At 39.9% G+C, this 22896-nt stretch overlaps 1 protein-coding gene across 2 annotated transcripts; it reads left to right on the top strand.

The window, feature by feature from the left end:
* The first annotated feature begins 575 nt into the window (after positions 1–575).
* NXT2 (nuclear transport factor 2 like export factor 2) lies at positions 576–6826 on the top strand. 2 transcript variants are annotated; one of them, XM_014854614.3, is made up of 4 exons: positions 576–771; positions 1744–1830; positions 3581–3725; positions 4615–6826. In XM_014854614.3, exons 1-4 carry the CDS (start codon positions 757–759, stop codon positions 4794–4796), a joined length of 429 nt encoding a protein of 142 aa, XP_014710100.1. In that variant the 5' UTR covers positions 576–756; the 3' UTR covers positions 4797–6826. The 2 variants fall into 2 exon arrangements, with proteins under 2 accessions (XP_014710100.1, XP_014710101.1); XM_014854615.2 differs by lacking the exon at positions 576–771 and adding an exon at positions 876–1012.
* Positions 6827–22896: the final 16070 nt, after the last annotated feature.

Raw genomic sequence — 22896 nt, forward strand, 5'->3', positions numbered from 1 at the left:
GGTACTTTGCTTGTAGTTACTGCTCAACAAAATTTTAAATGTTTTTAGTAGGTTGCAGTTGTTAGTAGGTTTGGGAAGGTGGTGAACAGCGCTGTAGACTAGTCTTCATTTGAGGGGCTGCCAAATATTATTCACCAAATAGTGAATAATTTTAGGAATACTACTGCGACTTTGGGGTTTAATTCAGTTAGGATCCATTCTTCCACAACGTTCCAGAACTCGAAGTCGCTTTCTGTCAGTCATGCGCAATACGATTGCGCGCCTTTTCTCAAGCTCCACCCATTTTTCCTATAGGCCAGAGAGCCGGCAGTTCTCTCATGGCGTTTCTCATTGGTCTTCAGCTAGTCTTGGCCCCGCCTCCTGGAGCAAAGAAGTCCCCCTATTGGACCGTTTAAATAGTTGTTTTTGTTCTTTGCCCAGGGCGCGTCGTTGGAAAAATGGATACTTTCTTTAGAGTATCCAGTTTACAAAAGCAAAGTTTTTTTTTTTTCTTCCAAACTGAGTATCAAACAAGGGAATACAGAAGGCATTGAAGGGTCGGAACTGAAGGAATGTGCACTCAAGGTTGGAACATCGGGGTGCTTTTAACAACGGACCGAGCTACTTCCGGGAGAGAATGGGCGGGCAGAAAATTCCGTGCGTTTGGCGGGTTTCGCTGTCTTCCTAAATATTTGGTCCTCCCGCAGCTCGGGGAGCCGGACACGTGAGGACGTAGTGACGCCGCCACTGCCTGAGCAGGCTGCTTCGGGCTCCCAGATGGCCATGTCTGTGGTGAGTGCCCGGGCCGCGGCAGGGTTCCTGGGCACCGGGGCTTGGGCGGCTGAGGGGAGGGACGCGGGGCCGGGCTGGCTGTGCGTCACGTGGTCACGGGGCGACTGAGGGATTGGCGCTCTCGCTGCAGCCCCTCTCCATCCTTGCTGTCCCGACCCCCGGCCCCCGGCGGCCGTGCGCTCCCTTTCAGATCCTAGGAAGGACCCTGGGATGAAAGCGAGCGAGAGGCGGGAATGTTGGGGTCTGTTGTTGATGGTTTGCAGTCTCCTTTGCTCGATTAGCTCCCTCTCTAGATAACTTTCGATCACCTGAGACAAAAATTCAAATGATAGGCTGGGCTTGGTAAATGGCTGGGGAAGGAGGTATTTAATTTTCCTGCAGGAGAAAACCCCAACAGCATTTTCTTCGGTTTTACCATTTTTTACAAACGCCGGTGAATTTTTACATACTGCGAGGAAGTTTCCTAAGTACCTGGTTTTTCAAGTAGTTTCTTGAACTTTATTCTCATCCTGTTTTTTTTCCCATTCAGCAGCTTTTGAGCGAGGTCATAAATTTTCACTTGAGAACTCAGCGCTTGCCTAACTTATTCAATGGCAGTCCCGCCCCCCCCCCTTTTTTTTTTAAGATTCAGACCACATCATTTTTATTAAAGTCAATGTTTTGGAAAATATTGAAAGCCAAAAGTACTTAAAGTACCAGTTGTCGGGCAAAGATTATAAATTTATGTATGAAGAGAGAAAAAAATTCACTAATGAAGGATGAGTATGTTCTAAAGATATGTACCTAAAAATAGTGAAAAATTCAAAAATCGGAAATATTTGAGTCCTAAATTTTAAAATGTCCGAATTTATATGGAAGAATGTGGACTGTGTGTGGAGCTACAAGATGAAATCAATAACTTTTCTTGGTGGTTTTGTGTTTGTGAGCGGTTGGAGGGGTGGTGATAATACACTTACGAGTTTTTTCTTGTAGGATTTTAAAACTTACGTAGACCAGGCATGTAGAGCTGCTGAGGAATTTGTCAATATTTACTATGAGACAATGGACAAAAGAAGACGGGTGAGTGTTACAGACTCCTTTGCTCTTTCTTAAATGCGTTCTTTTTTGAACCAGCCATTCATCTGACTTGCATAAGTGATAGCTGTGGACTTGGTTTGTTTTTCTGTTTTTTGTGAGGAAGGCTGGCCCTGAGCTAACATCTGTGCCAATCTTCCTCTATTTTATGTGGGATGCCACCACAGCATGGCTTGACAAGTGGTGCCAGGTCTGTGCCCGGGATCTGAACCTGCGAACCTGGGCTGCCAAGGCAAAGCATGTGAACATAACCACTACGCCACCAGGCTGGCCCGTGTGGATTCATTTTTTAAAAGTGTATTGCTTATGGAAGGATTGGTATGGTATTAATGGAAGTGTGGGCTCTGGAATCATAGCTCTGCCTTTACTAGCTCTGTGACCTTAGGCAAGTTGCTAACCTCTCTAAACTTCATTTTACTTTTAGGGTGGTAAGTGGGAATTAATTTAAATACTGCTTTTAACATGGGGCCCGAAATATGTTTACTTAAATATGTTACCTTTTCTTAGTCCCACCATTTAACCAATATGGTTAAAATTGTATTAGTGCTGGTGAAGGGGTCTGCCATTACAGGGGATGTTCCCTGATTTGCGCCTTTAATTTCCAGTATTAATAATTTCTGATTAAATCTCACAGCTATAGCTGGCATGCACAAACACAATCCACACGGCTTGGATACTTTCGGTCTTGAGCAGAACAAGTTCTCACTTCGTCAGCTTTCTTCGTTGTGATTTATCCCTGAGCCATGTCTTTTAAGTAATTATTTCAGTATGTGCTTGAGTCTTGCCTAGGTCTCTTATTAGCATAGGACTAATGTGTTTGAGAGAATTTTCTCTATGCTGCAGGTACAGAAGTTAATATCTTTAAAAACCTATTTTTTAAGGCAAAAGATGAAAGAAGTTCCTGGTACTGATGTTTGATGACATGGGACAGGGGCAAGGAATGTGACAATGGATTTTTATTGTACCTTGCTGCTTTCAAAAATAAAGTAGCAAAAAAGGCAACATAGTTCATTTCCAGAGTCAAGATATGTGTTGCCTTTTAAACCAAGTTAAATTTTAGAGTTAAGCAAATAATGTATCCTGTGACACACTGAACTCCTGTGACTAACTCCCGTGACTACAGTTACCTGTTGAATTTGGTGTTATTTGGGCCTTAACTTACTTATTGAAGACTCTGCTGTAGCAAGTACTTGTGATTCTTTTGAACTAAATATGCTATTCGAATAGCAGTAAAAGGAACTAATTCTTCCTAACCCATACAACATTAACTGGTTCAAACCTTAAATGACTCACGTGTCTATAAACATTAGGATTGAAGTGAACAGGTAGGGCCTAACTTACAACTTCATTCAGAATTAGAAAAGAGAGGGGGACTAAAACTGATTTGGGGCTGCATGTGCTTGAAACCTGTGATCATTTAATTCATTTTAATATAGAAGGCAAAACTTTAAAACTCTCTTCCAGTTTGAATGCAAAGTTTTCTCATTCTGGCTAAAGTGAAATATGAAAAAAATATTTAGTTGCCTAGTTTATTAAGAGTAGGGTGATAGCTATTTAAGGCCAAGATTATAAGGCAGACACTTTGTTTGTGTTGTCTTCCAGGGGGAGGGGGCAAGGGGAGTAGTGATGGAGGTAGAACTGTGAAAATGTGTATATAGCACCTGTAACTTTTCAACCCATTTCTATAAAATGCATACCCAGAAACAAAAGTCTTTCCTTTTTTTGTTCTTTTTAGGCACTAATCAGGCTGTATTTGGACAAGGCCACTTTAATATGGAATGGAAATGTTGTTACAGGGCTGGAAGCTCTAAACAATTTTTTTGAGATGTTGCCTTCTAGTGAGTTCCAGGTCAATATGTTAGATTGCCAACCAGTTCATGGTAAGATCATGATCTTTTAAGGTACTTCCTTTGTTTTCCTTTAGTGAGCACGGAGCTTTAGCACCAAAAGCAGCAAGCGGCTTTTAGAGGTAGAAGTAATTACCTTTTTGAGCAAGTTAAATGTTATGAAAAATTCAGTTGTCAAATCAGACTTGGGGTCTCCTTTAGATGTGTCTCACTGCAGAGGAGCGCTAGGAGGTTTGGGTGGATTGTGTGATGATGGCTTATTAAAAGTTAGGTTAGAAGTTTGAGACTAAATGTGATTGTTGATGGAGAGGAACAATTATATTTTTTCCTTAAATAAATAGTTGTCTTCTGTGCCTTGAAATGTCTCCAGAGAAAAATTATACCTCTGATTAACGTGTTTGATTATCTTACAACCTATTAAAATTTCACAGAAGAAATTTGTTATGTGAAAGGATGGGTTTGGCAAGACAGAATTTGAATCAAAGTCGATTGATGCAGTTTGTAAGATTAACCTCTAGGTGGGGTCCTAAGTGTCTTAAGTAGTAGTTGAGGGTGATTTTTTTCCCGTCACAGTTTTTGGAAAGAACAATAGCTTAAGAAGCAAAATATGAAAAACCTCTGTTAGAAACCCAATGAAACATTAATAAATACGGAAACCAAATGGTCCTATGCTAGATATAAGCTCTTTATTTTGGAACTTTAGAGTACGCAAAATCTTTCTGTACTGATAATAATTTTAATATATTTGAAGTGATTATTTAATTTTCTGCCTTTGGCTGTGCTTACTCAAGATTATGCTCAAGGTAAGGGAAGTTTATGAAACTTTTTCTAGTGTTAAATTGTAAGCAATATAGTTTAAGCCTGAAAATCTGCTTATTTAAAGATAGAAACTGACCTCCTCTCTTTCTGTGTGTGGGTGAAGAGCAAGCTACTCAGGCCCAGACTACAGTTCTTGTTGTGACCAGTGGAACTGTGAAGTTTGATGGCAACAAACAACACTTCTTCAACCAGACCTTCCTGCTGACTGCTCAGTCTACTCCTAACAACACTGTGTGGAAGATTGCAAGTGATTGCTTCCGTTTTCAAGATTGGGCTAGCAGTTAAAGGGGGAAAAACTCCATTCTCCTTGGGTCCATTAGTAGCAGCAACAGAAATTTATGTGAGTTAATTCATTTCACTGCAGAAGCACTATAAACTAGTATGTGCTGAAACTAAGTTTCTTTAATTTTTTTTTATTGTTCTAGCAGCACCTTTTCTAGCAGCTGCTGGTTTAAATCGTTGCCCTTAAGAGCTTTAATGCTAATTTTTTACATGCCTTATATACATTTCATTAATGACATTCTTATAGTAATATTAAATACATGACTTCTGTACTAACATACTCACTGTGAGCCCAGCCTACTGCAAAAATAAAATCCTTTTATAATACTCTCTATGGGACATCAGCACAACATCACTCTCTGGGAGGAAGTGAAGCATTTTTTTGTTATTAGGTTAATTTTGTAGTAGAATACATACCTATTTTCAGTAAACACTGTTAATGTACTTTTAACATAAGGTCTTTCCAAATCAGTTCAATGAAAACGTTACTAAGTTAGGTTTGCATAACTACTCTGATGTGTTTGAATCACGTGTAGAGATGTTCAGTAGTCTTTTTTCATATTAAGTAATGTTTGTATGTTGGCATGTTTTCTCATGAAGTGAAGTAATCTACTAGAGAGGGGTAAAATGTTCTCAGTTGGTACCTGAGTATTGGATACACTCAGTGGCTTAAAAGCCAAACTTAGAAAGCTTTTTCTTGGCAGCTCCAGGTCTGTAACTTTCGGTAATGGATGGTAGCAGGACTAATAGCTTTAATGGGAGAATGAGGAGTGAGAAATGTAGAGATCCAAGGTTGGCCAGAAGTTAAGAGGGGTGGCCACATGGTAAATTTTTGGTACTTTTCTACCTCCTAAAAATGTAGCCTATTTTTAGGATTTAAGTCATTAAGGTACTAAGTATCCTTGCCAAATGGTCATGCTTGTCACTTTTGTTCTAAGAATGATTTTTAAAGGTTTTCCCAGTTCACCTCATGTTTATCACCAGTATACATCTCAATTTATTCCATAACTTACGGGGGTAAAATGTCAGCAATAAGCCTGACCCTGCAGCAGGGTCTGACAGGAAAGTTGGAAACAAAGCCATTGCTATCTCTTTGGGACACCCTTAACTTCTAAGTCTTCCGTGTGAACTTCAGGCCAAAAGTCTCCTATGCATTACCCCCCCCCACCCCCCAGCCCAGGTAAGTGATTTGTTTCCTGTGTTTTACACTGTCAACTGCATGATCCTTTTTTTTACTTATTTGAAGTAAAAATTATTTAGTTTTATGATTCGTTCTTCCATATGGCATTGAGAAAATAGATCTGTTTTAAAACATGTTCCTGTTATGTGGCTATCTCTGTCTTTTTAAAGAAAAAATAGAGAACAGCAGATCTTCATAAGCCCAAAACTTCAAAAGAGCAAATTAATTCATTTTATGTCTCAACGTCTAAAGAGCTAGCTTTGGTTTCTGGTTAAACTGCAAACGTTTTTCCATTCTTGAACTTACTGTTTTAATGCTTTTAAGCTAGATATGCCAGCTTTGTTTCTATATTGCAACTCAAAGTTAATGTTTCTTATCACTTAATTTGAAAACCAGTAATTCATTTACTCTTGCCCCAAACTAAACGTTATATTTCTGATATATTAACAAAATAGAATTAAATAGGAGAAGGAGGTGGAACTGAAATTTGACTACACCTTGTAGTACTGATCAAAACTTACACGTTATTCTACTAGGAGTGAGCTTATTCTAATTTTGGATTGGCTTTTTAAAACCACAGTTTTCGCAGCAACAGAGTGCCCAAACACTGCCCTTTCCTGTATGGAGAACAGTCTCGTGTAAAAGCTGCATATAATTAGCAATAAATGAATTGAGTGGTTGTATACTATTCATGAGTTGTGTGGTTTAAGACTTGTATATGAACTGCTTTTTCCAAACTGTATAACTTTGAAATGGCTGGAACTACTCTTATACGGACTAGACTATTTTTGACATGCACATATTTTTGTAACTTGAAAAAAAATAAAATCTGCCTTGTGACAAGTTTTCCTAAGCTTGTTTTTAAGGTCTTTTGATTTTTTTTAAGTCTCCAGAACAGGTAGTTGTTTCTTTACAATGTAAGGTTTTTCAAATTTAAAAAACGTGAGAATATTGAAAACAATTGTTGACAACTTGGACTTGGTCTTTTCGCTAGCCCACTTTATTCTTCCTCTTTTCCTACCAAATATTCACGTTGCTGAGATCACCTGTTTGGGGCAGCAGTGAAGTTTCTGGTGAGACGTTGGAAATTTTAACCTTGAGAAGCTAGCCAAAATGCTATATTTAGTAGGCAGTGAAACCAAAAGACAGTTGATTTCCAGAAGGAATGGTCCCTGTAACTTTAATTCTACTTTAAAAATATGTCAACAGACACTTGGAGAGGAGTGAGAAGAGGCAACAGCCCTTGAAATCCAGCTACCGTATTTCATCTCTTCAAAGATGCACATATTTTTCACAATTTAATACCCCTGAAATTGGTATGGATCATAAATTGATGCCAAATCATAGTTTAATTGGCTTTTGCTCTTTTCCGAGGGGTACATAAAATACTGCTGAGTCTTGCAATCATTGGCTTCTTAGAGTGATTGAATACAGTAATGAATTTTGCCTAGATAAAAATGGTTAGGAGTTACTTAGGTCTAAATTTGGTAGGCATTAATGGAAGTGAAAGGCTGTACGCCTAAGAGGCTAGAAACTCATGACTCGAACTCTGTCACCAAGTTGTTTGTATTTCGTGGCTAGCTCATATGGCTGGATGAGCCACAGACACTAAGCATGCATATTCCTGGGTGATTGGAGGCATAACATTTTCCTATTTTGGGAAAATTACCTAGTAAGGTATCGTGTGTCTAAAAAGATAGTCCCAATGAGGTTACGGGTGAGTGCAGCGTTTGGGAAAGAAGCAAGAAGTCAAATAAAAACCAAGAAAGTACCGAGTTCTTTCATTCGGGAATATTGCTGAAGTGACGTGTCTGAAATTAGGCAGGAAGTTTGATAGAGGAGAACTTGATTTGCTGATTTTTGTTATAATATGATTTAATATAGGGTAGAAAGGACAAGCTTTAACCTAACCTTAGCACACGTTTAGGGGGAAATGGTAAGGCATGTTTGGCTTTTTGATTTAACAGTTGGCTCTGGACAATAAAAATATTTCATCAAAACACTTACTACCAAACACTGCTGTATTCTATTAATAAAATATTTGCCCTTCTTTGCCAAATGCAGCTTTCTGCACAAAAGATTTCTCAGTGACTATCAGTGGGCTATATATATTTGTCAGTCTTGCTTCCTAGAGAAGTACTAAAAGGGAAATGTAGACTGTTGTTGGAATAACGTGTCAGATGGAGAGTCAGGATACAGCCTAAATCTGGGATTGAGGTATATGCAACCTCTAGTGGCTTTCAAAAGATTCGCTCTAATCCACTGTAAAAACTGTAAAATGTCAAAAGCCACCATACAGATGCATAAATACAACTAACAGAAATTTTATGTCCAAAATAAAACTCATGCTTACTACTTGCAATGTGTTTCTAGCATTTTCTATTTCACTTTTTTTTTTTTTTTGGTGAGGAAGATTAGCCCTGAGCTATCATCTGCTGCCAGTTGTTCTTTTTTTGCTGAGGAAGATTGTCCCTGAGGTAACATCTGTGCCCATCTTCCTCTATTTGTTATACGTGGGATGTAGCCACAGCATGGCTTGATAAGCGGTGTGTAGGTCTGAGCCTGGCATCCAAAACAGTGAACCCTGGGCCGCCAAAGCAGAGCATGTAAACTTAACCACTAGGCCACCGGGCTGGCCCCTTTATTAATTTGTTTTGAAAATGCTGGTCATAGCCTGGTGAATTGGTTTTTATGACTTCCTAATGGATTGTACCAGCAGTTTGGAAAACAGAGAAATAGAGGAAGCATAATATTTTCACTATCACTTTCTAGTGGGGGTGAAAAATTAGGCTTACAAAAAGTGGTGCCATATGTCCGTGATGTCACCTAGACTTAGAAATGATCAAAAACTTCCTCCTCAGGGATATTCGTGGAGGTCCGTGAAGGGCAGCACTCTTTTCCTCCCATTCCTTATCTTGCGCCTCAAGTTCAGAGCTTCAAAAGCAACTCTTGAAGTTAGTTTTTAGGTAGAATCTGGGAATAGGATGTGCGGCAATAAAAAGGAGTTGAAATAGGCAGGAGGCTGCCCTGTTTCAGATGTCCAAGCGGAGAACGGAGAAGGCATTCCAGCGGAACCGCTTTTGAACATGGTTGGATACCACATAAACTGTATTTCAGTCTATTTTAAGTCAATTTCATGTGTTTTTCCTTTCTCTCCCTCCTTGAACACTCCACACATCTCTGTATGAGCCCCCTCGGGTTAACAAGGGCTGTGGTGGTCTCTAAGCTGTAAATCCTGGTGTCAGATCCAAAGGACACCTGTATTCTAAGGACATTCTGCCCCTGATGTGCTTTGTGACCTTAGGCGATTCACTTACTCTGGACCTCTCTTCAGCTGTTGAATGGAGATTTGTCCTATCTGGCCCACCAGGTGGTTGTGAGGATCAAATGACAACAAATGTGAGAATATTTTGAGAAGTGTAAAGTACTGCACAAATACAATAGTTATATTTTTTGGCTTGATAATTGGCTTCTCCGTCTCCCCAGGGTAAAATCAATTGATAGGGACTGCCGTCCACAAGCAGACACTCATTCTAAATCCTGCCACTGCCTTTATGAGACTTATCAAGCTCCGCAAAAAGACTAAAATTACATTGATAGAGATGGCTATTTGACCATAAAAAGAGATTCAGGGGAATCTTAAAGGGAAGCAAGGATAGCAATTTGCAAATGTGTTTTTGAGAAGTCTTTCTGTGACCAGGGGAAAAAATGGACTGTAACATTATTGATTCCAAATCTCTCACTCAAGGGCAGGAAATCAGCAAGAGGAGTTTGCAACACTTACCAAGTACAGCTGCTGCTGTTTGCCTTGGAGTCCTGAGCTGCCTGAGGTGGCCAACAAGCTCTTTGTGGCCCTGACCCTTTTGTGTCACTTATGAAAGATCCTTTCGGAACCATTTCTCTACTAAGCTCATCTGTCCATCTGTGGCACCCAAGATTCCCAATGATCCAGGCCCAATCTCAGCTAAAAATTCACTGGTTTTGGATGTTGCTGGAGAGAAAGGGCCAGAGAAGGGGACAGAGGAGAAAGTAGTTGGTGGAAGAGGGAGGGACAGTTGGGGAAATATTGCTTCAAAACGTCTGAAAATAAAAGGGGAGAAAGTAGGGGAGAGAAACCAGAAAATATAACCTCCCTTGGAGAGGAAATTAATGATCTCTCTGGGAGGGAAGGCATGGTGGCTGGGAAGCCCTTCACCTTAGAATGAGAGATGTAGCTAAAAAAATACATACACTCACAAATCTCTGGGAGATCAGTGGTAAAACTAGGGATGAGGTGACCTCTTTCCTCCATGTGTCCCTTTCTCCTATCCTTCTGGGGCCCTACCTTGTTATGCTTCTTGTAGATTAGACCTATCCTGCCCTCCCCGCAAATCCCACTTCCCAGCTCCAAACTTCTCTGCCTACAGAGTAATATCCTCAGGCCCCACCCTCCTTTTTGAAGTTAAGTTTGTTAACTCATAAGCTCGCTCTGGAGGGGATGGGCTTTTGTCTCTTGGGGTGGTTGCATTTTGTCTGGAAGCAGCTGCAACACTACCATAACTCCAATATCTCGCTCGTCTTGGCTCTTCAGACATATATTTTGTGTGTGAGGGATGGGAGGAGTTTGATTTGAAGATCACAGGGACCTTTGGTACCCCTAAAACTATACCTTGCCAGAAGGTGAACTCATATGTATCATTTACCGTGGAATATAAATTAGCCTCGCATATAACCACTCAAATATCTTACTGATTATGCATTCTTTTGACTTCTGTTCACTGTAATAATGGCTTTCATTCCACTGCTGCTCTCACACCTAGTTGACAGAAGACTGAAAACACTCCCAAACCCCATTTCTGCCCCATGCCACTTATTAGCCTGCAGAGCCCCTTTGGCAGCAGCCTAGGAAAACTCTAGAAGGTAGTGTGGTGTGAACTAAAGGGTCTGGACTCTGGAGTCAAAGAGACCTGGAGGTGAATTGCAGACTTGCCAATTGGTAGCTGTGCGATCCTTTAGCAATTTATTAATCCTCTACCAGAACTTCCACTTCCTCATCTATAAAAGGGAGATAATAATACTTACGTTGCAAGGTTATGAGGCTTGAATTAAATAACAGCAGTACTGTCCCTGTCACATAGTAACAACATAGGTAACCATCATTGGGAACTTCTATGGCAGCCTATGCTAAGCACCTCACATGCATTATCATCTCATTTGACCTCACAATAGCCTTAGTAAATAGATACTATTGCCACAACCATTTTTCAAATGAGGAAATTGAGGCTCGGAGAGATGGTCACTTGTCTAAGGCCAATAACAGGATTCAAAACCAGGCCTTTATGATTCTTAACTATTATGATATTAGAATTACGGGCACTCCGCAAGTGGCAGTGAGTAGCATAATTGCTGTGTTGTACATTCTTAGAGCCAAGCCTGAAGGAGCCTTAGCTGCCCATACACCCAGTGTATATATGTGCCTACTCATTGTATGTCTTGTTAGCATCTTATTTCCTTACCTCCCTGGCTGGAAGGCTTCAAGAACCAAGGGTAAACATGGAGAAGCATATTCAGTATATATATCACAACTGAGTGTGAAACTCGGGCTAATGTCTGAAGAGAAAAATACGACAGCACAGGGTGGGAGCCATTCTCACTCCTACTCCTTGTAAGGCAGAGGAAACCAGCCCAACTTGCAAACCCTGTCTTGGAAGTGTCACTAGGTGATACCTGCCTAGATACCACCATGCTGGGCATTTTTCTGGTGGTTAGAAAGGCTTAGAGGTTGTGGCAGCAAGGGATACTACTCAATTTGCCCTTCACGAAAGAACTTACCTTTCAGCTGTGAGGAGATTTAGCTGACAGCCTCCAGCTACAGTGCCTGCAAGACCTGCTGCAGTATTTGAGCCAAGACCATACCCTGCTGAGGCAGTCTCTAGCCAATGACTGAACACAGCGAGAATGCTACAGCCTGGCCTGTTCAGTCCTTTGCAGGATTTCTCTAATGGGCCATCTTTTTTCTCCAGCTGTCCCCTAGATTAGCCGAGACTTTCAGATCCACGTCACAGCCTGCATAGCTCTGCTTTTGTCCGTCTTTCCTTTCACAAGTGTCAGATATGCATCAATGTCTGGAGACTTCCCTGCCCAATGCTGTTTCCTCGGTCTTTGTCGTTCACAGGTGTTAACCCTCAATAAACCTCTTTTACTCCTAACTCCATCTTGGTATCTGCTTACTAGAGAACCCAAACTGACCCAGGGCTTTTTGTTGCCTGCCCTTTGCTGAACTGAAGCACTGATCAATATTGAGAGTGTCTGGTGGCTTCTCAGGCAGGTATCCTAGTGGCCTGCTTGATGACTGCCATGGAAACGTCCACAAACAAGGAAAAAAATACAGGAGACAAAGACTCATTGTAAAGCCCCACACCCAGGCTACGGGAAAGGTTCCCCAGCCACTTTGGCAGAAGGCTTGGGACGCTGGCTGATTGCATTTGGCCTTGTGAGGGTTGGAGTTGAAGAGGGGATGGAGAGACACTTAGGCTGTCCAGGTCTGGAAGGCAGGGGCAGGAGATGGAGGATGGGGACGGAAATGCTGGGGAATGGAAATGTATGGCCCACATGGCACTGTTAGTATCTGTTAGTCTGTTTACTATTGTCTGGGTTTTATTCTTTTGGTCCTATTTCTTGGTATGCCTGGTAATTTCTTACTGAAATGCTGGAAATTGTATATGAAGGGTTGTAGACAATCCGAATCATGCTATCTTTCTCTAGAGAGGGTCACCCTATCTTCTAATAGGCACTGTGGGGGTACAGAATTCACCTTAACCCAATCAGGGACTAAGCTGACTTGAAGTGAGTTTCGGTATTTGTAAGGCTCAGTCTCCCCCTGGTTCCCTCCCACCCCTAGGATGTAGGCCTTCAGTAACTTAGAGCCTGAGGGGTCTACTAGGACTCTCCCTTGTTGGCAAGTACTAAACTCAAAGATTTTTTCCTTCTGTATTATGGGACTTCTGAAAACTCTAGTCTACTTTTCAGTGGCTTTCTACTTGCTTCCTTAGCCTCTTGCCCTCTGCAGCTTAATAATTTGGTAAATGTCTTGAGTCAAAAAAGCACCCAGTGCCAAGCTAACTTCTCTGTGCTTCACCTCTGTCTGGGATATTGGCTCCTTGGCAACTCTAAACTCCAGTTTTTATCTCCTCAGCTCCTTGAGATTTCTGAAAGTTCTGCTGGCTTCTCTGACTTTTGACAGAGAACTTGGTCCAGATTCTCAGTTTCTTGCCCTGCACCAAGAGTCAGCTAATGCCCTAAGGGTCAAAGCAGTGGCTCATCTCTCTGTGGTCCTCTTCTCTCCAGGATCTTGGATCCTCAAGTCCTGGCTATTTCGGCAGCTCTTGATGCCTTCAAATAGATGGCTTTTCTATTGTTTTTATGCATTACTCTGCAACAACATCTTCCATCGTAGCTAGAAGCAGAAATCCCTAATTAATACACATGGATATAAAGCCATTAATAAAAAGCTCCCTAATGTTTCTAATGTAGGATCTCTGACAGTCATCCTCTTAGAATGTTCCCTAAAATGTCAAAGCATCTGTAACATTGTCCAGGGCTACTCTCTTTTCACACATCCCGTATCCCACTTATGACAGACTTTTTCCTCCTAGTGTTCAGCTTCCCTTTCAACCTCTGTTCAGTCCTTAGCACAATAGAGGAATCTCCAAAGTTATAATTCTCTCAACTTTGTTCCTGGGCTCCTTTCTCCTTGGAGCCTTTGATGAGACTTGTCGGGGACTTTCCCCTGGTATGTTCTGCCTTCTATGTGATGGTTGCCTTAGCACCTGGGGCAGGAGTGAAGAGATTGGAAGATACTGCTCCCTGGCAGGTTGCTAAACCATACCTAGTCTATACCTGAGAGAGACTAGAGTTATTTCCAAAGAACTCACCTATTTAAATCAAACCTGCTGGGTCTGAACACATTGGTACCCACCACTTCACTAATACCTGGCCTCCCCATGTCCCTTACTACACCCCACCGATGCCCGCTCCCCTGATCTTTAGGAACTCCAGGCTTCACACAATTTACTCCAGATATGGGAAACTCTTCTCTCAGATCACAAGACCTAACCTTGTCTGGTCTTCTAAGAGACTATGAGCCAGATACTATTCATAAAATAACCAAAATATGTAGCTATTTGAAACTCACTCTGTATTTCATCTTGGCATAAACCTTCCACCATTCCACATCAGTGATTTTCAATCCTGGCTATGCAGTGGAATCATCTCTATAGCTTTTTAAACATCAGTGGCAGGCCTCTCCTCAATGATTCCGATTTAATTGATGTGAACTGAGCATCTTCACCTGTAGTCCCACTAGTCTCATGGAAAAAAACTGGAGTTGCAGTGTGACAGACCTGGTGGGAAAAAGTTGAACTGCACCTGAGGAATTGAACCCATTATTTCTTAGAGCCCAGCTACCCCTAGCCTGAGAGCCCCGAGCCTATTTATTCTCAAAATAAGAATTCATGAATGTTTTTCGAACTTTAAGGAATCATTCCCACTCCTTGCAGTGCAATTTGTTAACGTGTGCTTCTCCTTACTACTTTGCGGGGGCGGGGTGTGGCAAAACAAGGAGTTTTCCAGCAGTTCCTTCTTGGCTTTCCAAACACCATGAAGATTTTTCTGAGTATAATTCTTTTTAATAAAGCCATCAACACCCTAAAGTGCCATTACTCCTGCCTGGCCCACTAGGACATTGGCTCAGGACTCAAAGTTCTCACAATCCTATCCTTTTTCTCTCTCTCAAAATCTTTTGATCCCTCTTCCCACACTCCACATCCATCTCCAACTCCCCAACTTGATAGTAAAAACAGAAAAATGGAAGGAGACATGTACCTTAGACCTCTTCCTGAGCCTGAAGTTGGCTGGCAGACCCTGGCTTTTCTCTGTTCCCTAGCACTTGTTTGATCCTCGCCTGCTCGCATGATCCCATCACACATTTCCTCATTTCCATTGCCCAATGGTAACATTTCTCTAATCTTATCACTACATTTTTCCTCTCTTTGTAAGAGAGTCAAGAACTTACCATATTTTCCTCAGCGTTTTCTATACCCTGAGCAGCCAGAGGCTGCCTTTTACTCCCCACAATCTAATCCTCTTCCCCTGGAAACTTTTTACATCCCCACACAAATCCTGAGCTTTCAGTCCCTAACATCATCTACCATAGACCCCACTGCTTGTCCCAACAAGTCAGCTCAGGGTCCCAGTATGAGAAGACCTAGATCCAGTGATGAGCTCAATCTAACTCATGAGAGCAGATTGTGCACATCTCCTCCCAGCTTTGTGTTCAGCAAAGTCACTTTGGTGGCCTGAAATCAACCATGATGGGAGTATTTACACTATAAAAATTGGAAAATGCTGCCAACCAGAGCTTCCACCCCCCCCCCCCACAAGACAGCCAGTTATTAGACATTTACTAACAACAAATGGAGCCTGGCTCTGATGTTGGTTAGGAAAGGGGTGGAGAGAGCGGTGTTACACACTGTTCGTTCTGGGCACCAGTTCCATGAAATCTCCTGCAATACCTTTCCTCCTAGGATCGCCTTTATAAACCCACAGAGTAACACAGTCCCAGCTTCTGGATTAAACTAGGCTCCAGCAGTCCTAGTGCTGGGGGAACGTCAGTCTTTTTTGGATGAAAATGCTGTGGAAAGATGTTCCTAGCACTGGGACTGTGTGGATTGCCCTACTTCTCAGCACCATTTGGCTAATGGTTCTGCTGCCACGGAGAAATATTACAGACTTTTGCATAGTAGGGTTTGAATCAAGCACCGCTGGTTACCACCCCACACTTCAGCAGTTCCACACAGTAGGCCCCAAGGTGTCAACCTCTAACCGCCACCCCAGGCTGTCACCAAAAATCTAATCAAGACAGTATTTGGAATCCAGAGGATGGTGTGCTGTTTCTTTATTGTTCTCCTTCTTTCAATTTACTCCTAGTCTGCTTCACAGAGTTCCTGGAAGTTCGTTTCCCTCCTTCTTTCCTTCTTTTTCCCCACTCTGAATTATCCCACTTCTGTCTCTCACGCTTGAGCTAATGAGACTCATTTTGTATTTGTCCATTTAATTTGAGATAGCAAGTCAAATTTTCTTTTGAAAAAAGAAAAAATCCCTTCAAAAGGGAATTCCTGTAAAGCAAACAATCCTCACAGTCACAAACATTCATCCTCTCTCATAGCATAACTTTAATAGATTAGTATTCTAGAAAACCTTCACCACACTAGGGGTTAGGATGGCAAAGAGTGAATGGAATGAAGCGGACAGAGAATCCATGTCTTCCTCTCATTGTATTGTAAAGTCCCTGAGGGCAGGGACCATGTCAGAAAGAAAGAAATAGAGAGACAGGGAGCAAGAGAAGGAGGGAAGGAAGGAAGGAAAGAAAAAAGGAACAAGTTTTTGGTAGGCATTTAGAGCCAAGAACTATTAGTAACTATTAAGTTCAGACCCTATGTACAACTTGAATTTTCGTTGTTAGGTTGAGGAAGAGAAAGGTGGAGCTGTAACTGCAGCTATATCTGTCTGAACTCAAGAATCTAGGGGCTGACAGAGGAAGAACTGTGTCAAGACAGATTGGAGTATTGGCAGCAACTCTAAGAGTTATGCATATGGAAACCCCAGACTCCACCCATTGAGAAGAGGAATAGGAGACTCACACCTAAGTGAGCATGTCCCAGCACTTTTTTTGCCACCAATGTGGGCAAAATGAGTAACTGATGGTAAGCTGAATGCTTCCTGGGGAGTCATTCCCTGGTGTTGGAGAAGATACATGGGAATGGTTCTGGAATCAAAGGCTTAAAATGGCATAACCGAATCATAACTAAGTGCAACTTTGCTTAGCAACTCAAGACTCATCCTCTTCACCCCAAGGTTGGCTGGCAGACTCTGGCCTTACCTGGCTCCATCAGCACTTGTTTGATGCTCATCTGCTTGCTTGATCCAAATCCATGGTTCCCTGCTTCACTGCTCAACTCAGCACCTTGGACCCTATGAGTACAGAATAGCAACACTGATTAAGACAACTTCTTCCAGGAATTCCACACAAATCCCAAACTTTCAGTCTTTGACATCATCTACCACAGATGGCAGTGTTTTGTATCAGAACTTTTCTGCTGTAGGAGTGAGTGTCTTAGGCAGACAGTATCCAAGGAAACTATCATTGCAAATTGAAGGTAAAATATGAATATTTATAGACCCAAGAAGGAACGGTGGGCAAATAAAATGGTAAACATGAATGTAAACTCATTTAAACACTGTATAAGTTGATAAAACAAATGTCTCATTTTGGGGGTTATAAAAAGAACCAAACTATAATGGTGCATAACAGCAGCATGCAAGTCAAGAGAGTGTGATGATGCAATGAAAACTACAAGACTTTCCTGAAAGAAATTGATTAAAACATAAAGAGATGGAAAGACATCCCATGCACATGGATTGGAAGAATAAGCATAGTTAAAATGTCCATACTACCTAAAGCAATCTACAGATTCAATGCAATCACAATCAGAATCCCAATGACATTCTTTATAGAAATAGAACAAAGAATCCTAAAATTCACATGGGGCAACAAAAGACCCCGAATTGCTAAAGCAATCCTGAGAAAAAAGAACAAAGCTGGAGGCATCACAATCCGTGACTTCAAAACATACTACAAAGCTACAGTAATCAAAACAGCATGGTCCTGGTACAAAAACAGGTGCACAGATCAATGGAAGAGAGTGTGATGAACTAAATTGTTCTAAAGCCGTTACATTTATTGGGATGGGGGTAAAATGTTATTTAATTTTAGACTTTATTCAGGTAACTATGCATGGTAAAATTTCAGAACTAGTCACTAACAGAACAGAAGTAGAATACAAATTCCAAACCAATAGAAAAAAATCAGTAGAATTTTTAAAGAAAAATAATAATATGATTTATCCCCCAGAAATGGTGAGAGCAAAAATGGCAGGAGAAGCATAACTTAAAATTAAGACGAAAAAAATAAGCTCAAACACGTGAATAATCACAACAAATCTAAATGCACTTAACTGACTAGATAAAAGAGATTGTCAAATTGATCCTTTCATTTTTTAAACGTATCTATATGCTATTTACAAAAGACCCACCTAAAACAAACACAGAAAAGTTGAAAGTAAAAGGTTAGGGAAATATATATAAAACAAATACTAATGAATGGGGCTGGCCCCGTGGCCGAGTGGTTAAGTTCGCGCACTCTACTGCAGGCGGCCCAGTGTTTCGTTGGTTCGAATCCTGGGCGCGGACATGGCACTGCTCATCAAACCACGCTGAGGCAGCGTCCCACATGCCACAACTAGAAGGACCCACAACAAAGAATATACAACTATGTACCAGGGGGCTTTGGGGAGAAAAAGGAAAAAAATAAAATCTTTAAAAAAAAAAAAAACAAATACTAATGAAAAGAAAAAACAAAAAGAAAACTAGAGTTGCTATATTAATATCAGACAAATTAGACATTAGGACAAGAAGCATTATTAGAGATACAGAGGGTCACTACATAATTATAAAAGATTAAATTACCTAGGAAAACATAGCAATCCTAAACTTATATGTACCAAATTACATAGCCTTAAAATATATGAAATAAAATTTGATAAAATTACGGAAAGAAATGGACAAATCCACCATCAAAATGGAAAATTTAATGCTATCTCTCTCAATTATTGATAGGTCAAGAATCAGTAAAGATATAGGAGGTGTAAAAAACACAATAAAGGTTAATATCAACATATATTAAACACATAGGATGTTTTAAAGAAATGGTCATGTACGGTCATTATTTAAAAAAACCCAAATTGGTATCATATAGATCACATTCTTTGACTAGCACACAATTCGTTTAGAAATCAATAACAACAGTAGAAAAATCCTAAATGCACTTGGGAAATTAAAAAAAAAAACACTTCAAGATAATTCATAGATCAAAGGAAAAAAACATCATTAGATATTAGGGAAATGCATAACAAAACCAGAATGAGATACCATTTCATACCCCCTAGGATGGCTATGGTAAAAAAGACAGACAATATCGAGTGTTATAAAGGATGTGGAGACATTGGAACCCTCATACATTGCTGTTGGTGCAGCCACTTTGGAAAATGGTTTGGCAGTTTTTCAGAATGTCAACATAGAGTTATCATATGACTCAGCAACTCCAGTCCTAGTCCATACCCAAGAAAATTGGAAACATACATCCACACAAAAATTTGTACACAAATATTCATAGGAGCATTATTCATAATAGCAAAGGTTCAGAACAACACAAGTGTCCATCAACTGATAAATGGATAAATAAAGTGTTGTATATCCATACAGTGGAATATTATATATCTATTAAAAAGAATGAGATTATGGCTCTAAGTTCTATTTTGAGCCACAGTACCTTATCAGTACCAACCTGTAAAAATTGCCTATATCCAGTACAGGGCCCTTAATACATCCTATCAAGATCAGCCTATTCAGATTATCTAATTTTTATATATGTAAAACTCACAACCAGTCAGGAGAGGGAGGGACAAAGCCATTAATTGTACTAAATCATATGTAGGACTAATATATTCAGATTCAGTAACTATTAAAACCCTGAGCTTTCACAGATCAATGACACTTGGTCCCACCACAGGGATGCATGCTGTCCTCCTCTTCTAACACAGCTAGATCAATCATCTGGACAGAAGCTCTGGACTTCACTAACTAAGGATGGCCCATGTAATGGATTCCACCCACAGTGAAAGCCTATGCAGCCACTAGGGAGAGATAGAGAAATCATACCATATCTGCAAGGAGATTGAGGTAATGTGGTCTTCTGCCCTCATCCTGAAGAACGTCTTTGTATGGTATGTAAATTAATAGAAAGTTTTAGTTCAGATGGACTAAATAATTTTATATTGGAAAATATTTTGCAGCATTGAATAATTGTATAATAATTATAATTTGAAAAATCTACCTCCAATTGGTTTCAACTTTATTACATCAAAACTAATGGAGAGAATACAATGAGATTCACTCCAGGTATTAGACCTCCATTACTTTGAAAGCTGGCTACACAAGTGTGTTCACTTTGCAAAAATTCACAAAGCTGTGCCCTTATGATTTGTGCACATTTTGCTTTTTGTATTATGTTATATATACTTCAAAATAAAGTTTACATATATATACACACACATATACACACAGATACGGAAATATATGTATACATATTTGTGTGTGTATATACGTATATCCTTGCCCCAAACCAAACAACACGCCTAGATGATTTGAAATGTTAGTTATGCTTTCATAACTTTCAAGGAACAGTCTATCCTAATTTTATACTAAGTCTTCCAGAAAACAGAAAAAGGGAGAATCTACCCCAACTCATTCTATGAGGCACATATAACTTTGATGTCAAAACTGAATAAAGACGGTATGAGAAGGAAAATCATAAGTCATTCTTACTCATGTATACATATGCAATCATTATAAACAAAAATTTTAGCAAACCAAGCTCAGAAGTTGATAAAAAAGATAATGTGCTATAAGCAAATTGGGGTTATCTCAGGAATGCAAGGGTATTTTAACATTAAAAATCTATAAATGTCATTCACCATATAAACAGACAAAATGAAAAATAAAACCTGATTAATTCAATAAGTACAAAAAAGAAACATTTAATAAAATTCAGTATACTCAAAATAGAAACTCTTAGCAAACTGTACCGAGAACTTCCTTAATCTGATAAAGGTTATCTATTAAAGACAAAACAAAACAAGACCAACAGCAAATATCATTGTTGATGGGGCAATGTTGGAAGCATTTTGTTAAAATCAGAAACATGACATGGATGCCTACTCTCACTGATTCTACTCAATATTGTACTGGAGGACTAAGTCTGTAAAGTAAAATAAGAAAAGGAAATTAACAGTGTATGGACTAGGAAGAAATTAAGACGTCTTTATTCGCAGATGATACCATCATCTTCACTAAAACAACCCTTAAAAATCTGCAAGTGATTACAAATTATAAGAGATTTAGCAAGGTGACCTGCCATAAGATCAATATTCAAAACTCACTTGCATCTCTATATTAGCAACAAAGAGTTAGAAAATTTAGTAATAAAAAAAACAAGATTTACAATTACAATGCAAACTATAAGGTACCTAGCACTGTTAGAACAAAAGAATGCAACACTTAATCAAGAAAACCATACAACTTTATTTTAAAAAGTTAATGCTCTAAATAAATGGAGCAATATACCATGTTCATAACCAGGCACACTCAATAATCATAAAAATACCAGTTCTTCCCAAATAAACCACTGGATTCAATGAAATTCCAATCAAAATCTCAACAGGCTTTTTCACTGAATTTGTCAACTGATTCTAAAATTTATATGGAATAACAAAGTACCAAGAATTGCCAAGACTACTCCTAGAGAAGAAGACAGGTGGGGAGATTTGCCTAAACAAATATTGGGACTCGTTATAAGCTATAGTAATGAAGACAGTGTGCTATTGATGCAGAGATTGACCAATTGACCTAACGGAACAAAGTAAGAGCTCAGAAATAGACCCACTCACACATACATGGAACTGTGATATATGAAAGAGGTGGCACTGCAGATTATTGAGGAAGGAGTAATTATGTAATAACTGGTCTGGACAAGTGGTTATCCATATGTTAAAAAAGAAAATAGATCCCTATTATACACCATACACAAAATAAGTCCAGATGAATTGAAGACGTAGATGTGGAAAGCTACACTTTTAGAATAAAATGTGAGAATATCTCTGTGACTCTGAGGTAGTAATTAATTTCTTGAACAAAACCCCAAGAAAATCACTAACCATAAAAAAGACTGATGAATTAGACTATATTAACATTAAGAACTTCTATTCGTCAAAAGAGACTATAAAGAAAATGAAAACACATGCTACAAACTTGGAGGAGATATTTATAATATATAAACAAAAAAAGGATTCCTAACCAGAAATATAAAGAATTCCTACAAATTAAAAAGAAAACAAATGTAAAAATGGGCAAAGGCCATGAATAGTCGTTTGATAGAAGAAACACAAATGGCCAATAAGCCTATGAAAAGATGCTAAACTTAATTAGTTATCAGGGAAATGCAAATTAAGACCACAATGAAACAATATTTTCTGCCCATGGCACCTAATGGGGTGGAAAGTAAGAATCTGTACCTGTGCTTGGAGTGGGGGAGAACTGGATCCAAAACATGAGAGTACTCCAGTGTGGGTCAGTGGAAAATGGACCTCACAGTCACTTAACTTTATTAGATGTGTGGAGATATTGTGCCCTGAGCAAAAGAAGCAATGAAGCCAACATGTGGCTCTCCTGGCAATGTCCACAAATGACACCAGGAAGGACTCCACCAGCTTTACTCCCCCTTTACGGTTATTTGTGCAGAATCCCCAGCTGTCCACTGACCTCAACTTGAGAGTAGGGGGCAGGGTGAAGAAGGAAACAGGCTTAACAGATATGCAATTGAGCCAAAGGATAAGGTGGCCCAGAATAACCTAGCAAGACAAATAAAGCACTTGATATACAGGTGCGGTGCCAGGAGTCAAAGACCGGAGATTGGGTCCAGTTGCGGAAACTGGGCATCCTGAGTCTGTCTAAGATAGCTGAGCATTGGAAGGGCACACAGTATGTGGTAGGGAACAACAAGGATGACTGCCAACATATAAAGTCCAGTCTGGGGGCAGCCAGGAATGGGGGGAAGCAGCTGTCAAGGTGATATATTGTAATAATCATATGACCATTAGGTAGCTGGAACAGAGAGGTCAGATGAATATACTATGAAGCCGTGGTTATTGGCTCACAAGAAATAAATTATAAGTTATGTTAAAAGAAGAAATATGAATTTCTTTTACAAAC

This window comes from Equus asinus, chromosome X, assembly GCF_041296235.1.
Source record: "Equus asinus isolate D_3611 breed Donkey chromosome X, EquAss-T2T_v2, whole genome shotgun sequence".
NCBI lineage: Eukaryota > Metazoa > Chordata > Mammalia > Perissodactyla > Equidae > Equus > Equus asinus.